This window comes from Berghia stephanieae, chromosome 6, assembly GCF_034508935.2.
Source record: "Berghia stephanieae isolate SIO BIC M18660-M18661 chromosome 6, UCSD_Bste_1.3, whole genome shotgun sequence".
Lineage (NCBI taxonomy): Eukaryota > Metazoa > Mollusca > Gastropoda > Nudibranchia > Aeolidiidae > Berghia > Berghia stephanieae.
Genome location: NC_088365.1, coordinates 30,571,051 through 30,580,788, shown reverse-complemented (window position 1 = coordinate 30,580,788; position 9,738 = coordinate 30,571,051). Strand labels below are relative to the sequence as shown.

Genomic DNA, 9,738 nt, shown 5'->3' with positions numbered 1-9,738 from the left:
GATTGCAATTTTCAAAATTGCCAATTTGCAATTTGGGAAATTTGCCAAAATTTGCGGATCGCCCTGATATTTGCGGCCGCAAAAAAATGCAGATGACAGAGTTTACGGGTGTGCCAGCCACTGCATAGGTGAAATGTAGTGGCTCGATTTTGGAAGTGTTCATCTTCAGATACCACTTGTCGAAGTAGACTTCTTGTCTGGTGAGTACGCTCACGAGACGGGTCCCTACTTTACTTTGAGTAACAAGTGCCCAGTCGTCCGCGCATCCCAGCTTGAGGGAGGAAATGTTCGGCATGTCGCTAATGTAGACATTAAACAACATTGGCGCCAGAACAGATCTCTGAGGGACCCCATTCTTTAGTTTCATAACTTTGCTCGTAGTGTCTACCAGCGTGACGTGGAATTGTCTTTCCCCTAAGATTGAAGAGAACAACTTCAAGGTCTTTTTGCACCTTATGATCTTTGCAAGTTTGAGCATTAATCCTTCGCATTAGACCGTATCGTACGTCGCCGATGGGTCTATAAATACAGCATCGGGTTGCTATTTCCTCTTGAACCCACATGACTACTACTACTACTACTACTACTACTACTACTACTACTACTACTACTACTACTACTATTCTACTACATATACCTACTTTACTCCTATACTTCTTACTATCTACTACTATACTACTACTACTACTACTACTACTACTACTACATACTACTACTACTACTACTGCACTACTATACTACTACTACTACTACTACTACTACACTATACTACTATACTATCCTATACTTTCTTCTTCTTCTTCTTCTTCTTCTTCTTCTTCTTCTTCTTCTTCTTCTTCTTCTTCTTCTACCACTACTACTACTACTACTACTACTACTACTACTACTACTACTACTACTACTACTACTACTACTACTACTACTACTACTATTCTACTGTTTACTACTCTACTACTACTACTAACTACTTACTACTACTACTAACTACTACTACTTTACTATACTATACTACTACTACTACTACTACTACTACTACTACTACTACTACTTACTATACTTACTACACCATACTAACTACTACTACTACTACTACTACTACTACTACAACTACTACTACTACCACTACTACTACCACTACTACTACTGCTGCTGCTGCTACTACTAATATTACCACAACATTTCTTATTATTAATATTGCTACTAGAAATCATAATTATTGTAAGTTCTCCAGTCAGCCAAACAATAGCTGATTTCTGAAGCAGATTGATCATATTATATCAATTGAAATCCCTTCTCGCACAAGTTCTTTCAAAAACTAGTGAGCGCTTAGTAAAGAACTTGACCCCTGCATTGTCGCTTTTCACGAAACAGTAACCTGTTCATCAGTGATGGATACTTTAAGAGAGCTGCCCCAAAAAGGGTGCCCTACAGACGACATGGTCTGTCCGAAATATAAATTTATTTCAATATGGCTCCCATTCGGAGCGAAACCAATGGCATAACCAATGATACTCATTTTGCGTATAATTGTAGTTTAGTTTTAGCCCTTAAGGCAGGGCACATTATTTAATGGCCTAAGGTCATTAGAATAAATCGGAATTGAGCCTGATGCCTCCAAATCGTCAGGCAAGTTATCTAACAATTGAACCGCAATTTCATCCTTAACTAATAATTTGTGTCTCTATGAACTATCTTTGCCTAATAGAGTAAAAATGACCATTGTTGAATCAACTTTATTTTCTTCTTTTTTTCCATACTAAAACATAATTGAAATTCCGTCTCTAATTAAGAAAACAAATGCAGAGTCAGCTTAACTAATGAAGATATTTGTAATCTGTGCGGCGTATGGATCTATAAAGACAGACAAAATGACTTTATTCTTTATATGCCAAAAGGTCGTGATGATATCCCAATTGACCAAAATGATAATAAAGATGTTTTGCCAGTGTTTGGCAAAAAGAATTTGTAAATATAAATGGCAGTTTATACTATTGAGTCAGCCTGTTCATAGCGCTTCGCCACCTGACATTCCTTTAACCAGAGTCATTTTTTCCCAAGATGAAGCTAATCTAAAACGACTGATATTTGAAAGACGAGTTTTCTGGTTAAAGCAGCAGCTTCTAATGGTGTCACATTACATATTTGTGATGTTCAACCAGGTCTAAACTTATCCCCGCAATCATGTATGGTCGCGAAGCCGGCCTAAACTTCGTCACAACGCAACGTTCAACTACTTCGTTCAACTACACTGCGGTTTCGGGCTCTTGACCACAACGGGAACATGTTGGACAGGTGGCAAATCCCCACTAACGAAATGTGGATGCCGTGAGGCAGGTTCTCGACCGAAGTCGACACCCAGTGTCTCTTCTTGATGGCAGAAAAGCCTAGCAACTTCTCCCCCAGCTTCGAGAAGCCGATGTCCCCGCCCCCTCGAGGGATTGAATTCGTCCAAACCGACTTCCATTTCATATATTCATCTTCAGGTGCGACTTGTCAAAGAAGGATTTGAATATGGCAGCATCCTCATTGAGCACGCTCTCAAGACGGGTACACACCTTACTTTGAGTAACGAATGCTCAGTGTCCGCGTATCCCGGCCTCAGGGAAGAAGTTTTCGGATTGTCGCTAATGCAGACAATAAACAATATTCGTGCCAGAACAGATCCCCGAGGGACTCCATTTCTCATTTTCCATGGCCTGTGTTGGCTATGCGAGAAGTCATCAAGGACTGTCCCATAACCGGCAACGGATCCCCGTTCCCTCCCTTCGTCACGAGGGTAAGGTCAGGAGTATACTCCTTATGGCGGGTTTCCCCTGAAGGTACCCTTGGCTGTAGGACATACACTAGGTGCAGGTTGTTAAAGTCTATCCATGTACAGAGTTGTCTACCTGCCTCATTGCAGTTTCGGTAGCCCCTATAGTAGGAGTGACTATTAAAGTTTCCCAGACAGATAACAAACCACCGGTTAAAGACGTGTGGGGCGTCCAGAAAAATTGATTAAAAAATTCCCATTGTATTCTCTCGGTAAAGAGAGAACAATGATTGATATAAATAGAGCTAGCTTTTGTCTCAATTTTTTTCATGGTCAGGGACAATTCATGTATACTTGTCAACACGCTTTAAAAAACTGAAACTATAAAGAAAGCATTCTCTCAATATTATCATTTGTTTTCCGTTTCAAATAATAGAAATCCAGCCAAGATAAGAATGGAGGATTTGATAACTGAGTGCGGTGGGTTTGGAAAGTACCAATTTTTTTTGACCATGAGTATTTACTCACACAAAATAGCAACTGGATGGAGCATGCTTCAGGTAAGTCATAGTTTTCATTCATATATAAGATCTAGTAAGGAATTATGCAGCTATCTGGTCTTGTAGTATGACACTCGCCGTTGGATCGGAAGGTCTTGTGTTCGAGTCCCACTCTGAGCGGCGCATAGTATAGTCCTTGGAAAAAGGCTCGTTACTAACATTCTCTCAACGTGCTCAAGTGTAAAATGAGTACATGACCATTAACAGCTTTGTCTCTGTTGGAAAAAAATTGTAATATATGCTCACCTCACTGGCGTCATGTCTCGTCCTGCATGTTAAGTGTTGCTTTTGGCCAGGTTCCCCCTGTGAAGCGTTTTGAGCACATTTAGAGGATATTGCTAAAAATTCTAAAGTAAAAAATAATCAAATATGTTAAGGCATTATAGAATATATTACATCTTCAAATAAATACCTGTGAAATAGGCAAAATTTGCCTTATATAGCCACAAGCATTTTAGCGATTTCAGTTTCAATCAAAGACCTAATAAAACTCTGGATAATTTTGGTGATATGATTATTCATGGACATATTATTATCAAAAATGCACCCAGATTGCAAACATAGGAAACAGAAATAGAAAATTTGCAACCTGCTACATCAATTTGATTACTTTTATACTATTCCTGCAAGATTTCTTCTTTTTACACAGCACCTCGGTTTTCTCTTCATTCGGGAGAGCGGTTCAAGTTAGACACGATGCTTGATACCATTTTTTTTTTGGACCGGTGGACGGCTTCGACTGTAGAGCTACCCTCTCCCGACAAGGCGGAGTTGTCGTACCAGTAAACCCTCTTCCGCACTAGGACAGGACTGTCCCGGGACAGTCCTGTCCCAAATCTGTAACATATAGAATTTAGAGAAATCTTCCGCACCTATTGGGACGGGACAAAACAGTCCCGTTGTGTCCCAAGCCGTTGTGAAATGCTACAAAATCAACGGGACAGGACTGTCCCAGTCCCGTGTTCATATCGTTTGTGATAGTAGAAAATATAGCAGACTTCCGCACTAGGACAAAAAAGTCCCAGACTTGGCGGCGCCGTGTCAAAATTGAAATGCCTGTCTTTATTTTGTGCATCCCTACTACTACTACTACTACTACTACTACTACTACTACTACTACTACTACTACTACTACTACTACTACTACTACAGTTCACTGTCTTCTATACTGCATTACACAGTTCCTGCAGGCCTTTTTGACATAATTAATTACGCACCTTTTATAAATTTCTATTGCTCTGTTTTAATTCGCGCTTCCTCACAAAGTAGCATACAATTTCCTGCCCATCAATGTTTTTGTTTATGCATCTTAACAACGCCACTACCACTCATTTGTCTGTAGTTTTTAATTCATCATGTGTTCTTGATGAAGGGGAAACCCGAAACGTCCATTTTTATCTGTTTTCGTATATTAAACTGAAGCTTACATTCAATTTCAAAGTTATGATTTATTTATTTATTTCAATTCTAAATATAAAAAAGCAAGAACAATTCAAAAAATAATTCTATGTGATGAAACCACGTGCAGAAGGCATAGCAACATAAACATTTTCGGCAATTTAAAAACGTATGTTTATAAATATAATTTAAGAAGTGTCACACTTTGTGACACAGCAGTAACGTGTCTAAAACCGGTCGCACATCTATTCGGTACCTTGTGGGATCAATTATCTTTATCGTTATTTATTTCGGGAATTTTCAATGAAAATATTTTTAAGTAAGTCCTTCTGAGCCACTTGGACTCATTGTAAGACAAATTAACTCCTTTAGAGCCTTGTAGCCAATGGTGCAGGAGTTATTCCGGTTTCAATAGCGCGAAGCGGACAATTAACGTATTTGTTTGAAAACCTCTGAACAGGACGCTAGTCTATCGCAGATTACTATCCCAGCTTGACAGGTACCCTTTTACACCTGAATGGAGTGAGAGATTGGAGTAAATTTTCTTGCTCTAGAAAGTACAAATTGGCTTCGGTCGGAATCGAATACAGAACCTCTGAGTCCAGAGTACAACGCGCTAACCGTGGGCCATCTTGCCTCCTAAGCTTATAAATCCGGAACTTATCCATGTTTCTGTAGCGTTGAGCAGACAGATAACAGTTTAAAATTTAAAAAGATAAAATTCCCTTTTTCATCCCATAGGGGAAATTTTTCTCGAGGGTCTATTCCAAGGGAAGACTGGAATAACCCAGGCGTCAGCCGCAATGCAGCGCCGCAAATTGAGCTAGGGCGAGGTATAACCCAGGCGTCAGCCGCAGTGCAGCGCCGCAAATTGAGCTAGGCGAGGTGACTTACTCAAGGCAACACAGCGCATCAGCGGGTGATCGAACTGATGCCTGAGCCATGCTGACTTTCTATTAGAGGACCTCTTGAATGATGCTAGTCCGTCAAAGATTACTTTCATCAGCGAACTGGTACTCATTTGCACCTGGGTAAAATGAGGTAATTCCAAGAAAGTCATTTTAAGATAAGATCGGAGATCACCATAGAGTCTACGGAATTGACCCTTGAGCAATCTTTGGGTCATTAAAGGATGCACCCAATATTGTTTTCTCTTTCAATTTGTCTTTTTTTTCCCACGTAGTAAAGCACAGAAATATGCAACCTCTATTTCATCCATTAGTAGTAGTAGTAGTAGTAGTAGTAGTAGTAGTAGTAGTAGTAGTAGTAGTAGTAGTAGTTGTAGTAGTAGAAGTAGTGGTAGAAGAGGTGGTAGTTGTAGTGATGGTAGTAGTAGTAGTAGTAGTAGTAGTAGTAGTAGTAGTAGTAGTAGTAGTAGCAGAAATAATATTACTCTTGCTATAAGAATATTTCATGATTATATAAATCTTATGTAAACAAATCCCATTGTACAGTGTAAAAAATCATTATCGTCATGTCGTATCTTATGTTGATTCATAAAATGTGAATTATTAGAGTTGTACCAAGGACTTATTTTTTAAATTATTAATTTATGATTCAAACTATTAAATAACTAATCTATTAATTAGAAGATTTTACATTATTATTATCACCATTATAATTATCATTATTATTATTATTATTATTATTATTATTATATTATTATTATTATTATTATTATTATTATTATTATTATTATTATTATTATTGTTATTATTATTATTATTATTATTATTATCATTATTATTATTATTATTATTATTATTATTATTATTATTATTATTATTATCTATTATTATCATTATTACTATTATTATCATTATTACTATCATTGTTTGCCTTGCTTTATTATTGATTTTATTTACTTGATTTGTTGATGAAAATTTTCTATTATTGTTTGAGTTATATTGACAATTGCCTACAAATAAACTTTTGAATCTTGTAAAAAAAAAATTTAAAATAATGCATTCGCGCAGGTGTGTCCCGGGACAGTCCTGTCCTAGTGCGGAACCCCTTTTGAATAGAAGTTTTCTCCAGTGGGACAGGACAAATTTGTCCCGGGACAGTTTTGTCCTAGTGCGGAAGGAGTCTAAGGTCGCGGCTTCGAACCTCCATCGTCTAGAATTTTTTATTCTTTATTATCACTTTTCTACTCACTTCATTTCTTGTTATCCTGCTCCACTCACATTTCTTAATCTTGTTTATTCCGATAAAATAACAAATTGACGCGTCGTCAAAAATTTTGCTAGCTTTGGGGGGGGGGGGGGGGGGGGGGGGGGGGGGTCCACCGTCCTAAGTTTTTTTTTACCTAATAATACAGATGAACGGCTTTTCTATGCCAGGTGGAGGAGATTAAGATGTTCCATGAGGGTGAACTCGAGAGAGTTAAAATACACTCAAAACCCATGGCGACGGTAGTAGCAATACAGGCTAATCCAGCGCTGCTGACTAAACACATTTTTTTTGTTCCTTTCGACCAACCCCCCCCCCCCCCCCAACAAACCCCCCTCCCCCCCAAAAAAAAACCAAAAAAAAATAAATAAACCAACAACAACAAACAGACAAAAAGAAAAAAATCTGTTTACTTCAAATGTCGATCGCTCATGGTGGGCGAGGAGATCACGTTTGTTGTGTCTTCTATCCTTCCCATATTTTTTATTCCTTTCCATATTGTTGCTCTCTCTCTCCTTCTCTCTCTCTCTCTCTCTCTCTCTCTCTCTCTCTCTCTCTCTCTCTCGCTCGCTCTGTGTGTGTGTGTGTGTGTGTGTGTGTGTGTGTGTGTTCTCTCTCTCTCTCTCTCTCTCTCTCTGTTCAGGATTGAAATTGATTGTTTGTTCCTTGTTCTGGCAGTGACTTCCTTAGTTGAGAGGGAAGCAGTCAAATATATAGTTCCCTTTTTTGAGAGATGACATTTGTTTTCTTTAAAACCATTTCTCTTTTAAATAATGTTATTCGAGTCTTTGTAAGCATTCATTCCAGGACCCTCTTATTTGTGCCTAGTTGAGACTTTTAGGTTGTGTCAAAATAGACACATGGATAGATTGCTCGTAGAATTTTCTGTTTCCTTTTTCAACCAGTCTACTTTATCTTACTTTTTCTTTCGTGCTTTAACTTCAGATCTAGTACCTTTCCCTCGTCATCGCCCATTTTTACTCCCGTTGAAATGACTTAAAAGTGTTACAAGCGCCATGAAACCCCTAAAAACAAATGTAGACGATCGATTAAGAAGATCCCCAACTAAAAAAAAAGTCCTAAATTTGAGACTTCGTAGTGTCAGGTTTGGGACTTTTAGGCATATTTGGGGTCTTAGCCGAGTATTATAACCTGAGTATCTTAACCGTGCGGCTATGTGGTCTTGTGGTATGACACTCGCTTTCGGACCGGAAGATCCCGGGGTCGAGTCTCGCTCGGCGCATAGTTGAGTCCTTGGAAAAGGCTCTTTACTCACATTTTCTCACCGTACTTAGGTTTAAAATGAGTACCTGACCGTTAACAGCTTTGTCTCTGTCAGAAAAAATTCTAATGTCACCTAACAGGCAACATGTGTCGTTCTACATGTCACGTGTTTCTGTTGGTCAGGGACCATTTGTAAAGCGCATTGATCACATTTAGCGGATATTGCGCTATATTAAAAAAAACGCAAGCTCAAATATCATTAAATATTGAATATATTTGATTACAAAAATTGAATTTTGAAATAATTTCTTTCCGCCAAAATGATATAGAGTAGAAAGAGTGTTTCCTCAGCAGACAAGAGAATTTACTTATTTCTATACGTTTCAGATGACCTATGCTGGTTTCATTCCTGCTTGGTACTGCGTTCTAGGAGATCAGATGGACAACTCAAGCTACTACACCAACGATACGTTGAGGCAATGCTCTATCAATAACAATTATACAGGCCACCGGGATGAGGATTGTCAGTCGCATTATTTTGATAGTCATGCCAGAACTATTATAACAGAGGTACCTATAGTCTTTATTTTATGACATAATGTATGACTGTTTGTTATGACAAGCACACAATTTCTAATTTCTTTATTTGACCAGATATCTTCTACTTCAAATATCAATCCATTGAAATGACCCAAACTTGTTCAAAAGTTATCAAATTTGAGACTTCATTGAAGAGTGAAAAAATGAATCAGAAAAGAAATGGGTAATATATTTTTAAATGATTACATCTTACTAACTATAGGAGACAGAGCATCTTTAATTAAAATGTATTTATTATTGTAAATCGTACACATTTTATTATCTTTTCACAAGGACTTTAAAAGTAAACATATCCATAAAATTGAAATTCCACAGTGGGATCTTGTGTGCGACCGGAAGTGGATAAAAGCAACTGTCACGTCCATACAGATGGCTGGAGTTCTCGTTGGCGCTTTTGTAGCTGGCCAACTGGCCGCCATTTTTGGTCGGAGGAGAGTCTTATACGGATATGCCTTATTCCACTCCTTGATGAATTTTGGAGCAGCCCTCTCGACAGCTTGGGAAGTGTTTGCTGCTTTCAGATTCTTTATTGGTTTTGGTGTAGGTAAGGTCGTTTAGAATTGATTAAATTTCACGCATCTCGCTGAAACCACACTGCCACTATTCACGTGAATCTAGATGGCATCAATGTTGTTAAAGCATTAATCGACCTGTATAAAACATTATTGGATGCCATCATGGACTCGGAGATGTTACAAGTAGCTACTCGTATAAAATTCAAAGAGTAAAGTGGAAAAGCCGGTATCCTTTACATTATTATAGACGCTAATAGCGCCTTACAGACATTGTGACTCGTCTTACATGTTCAGTTTTATCATTACCATGGGTCACAATATGAAGTGCTTCTTCTTCTTCTAATAAATTCTCCTCTTTTGAACCGTTCACCACTAACGAGTTACCAACTCTTTATTTTAGTTGTTTGTATTTGTTTTTTGTTTTTGTTTTCAAAACTGCTGATATAATAATATAATTCTCAAAATTTGATTCGGGCCCGATGAGCAAGAAAATTGATAGAAATTATTTAAAGCATGC

The 9,738-nt window shown here is 38.0% G+C and overlaps 1 protein-coding gene across 4 annotated transcripts in view; it reads left to right on the top strand.

Annotated features, from left to right (window-relative positions):
- Positions 1-9,738, top strand: part of LOC144974838 (organic cation transporter protein-like) — a 38,950-nt gene that overhangs the window by 6,723 nt on the left and 22,489 nt on the right. For 3 of the 4 annotated variants that reach the window (XM_078918177.1, XM_078918178.1, XM_078918176.1), the window contains exons 2-4: positions 3,189-3,312; positions 8,494-8,676; positions 9,022-9,250. In XM_078918177.1, coding sequence (XP_078774303.1) covers positions 3,208-3,312; positions 8,494-8,676; positions 9,022-9,250 — 517 coding nt within the window. In that variant the 5' untranslated portion in view covers positions 3,189-3,207. Of the gene's footprint in view, positions 1-3,116; positions 3,313-8,493; positions 8,677-9,021; positions 9,251-9,738 lie in introns of those variants that run through there. The other variant, XM_078918179.1, reaches the window with a different exon arrangement.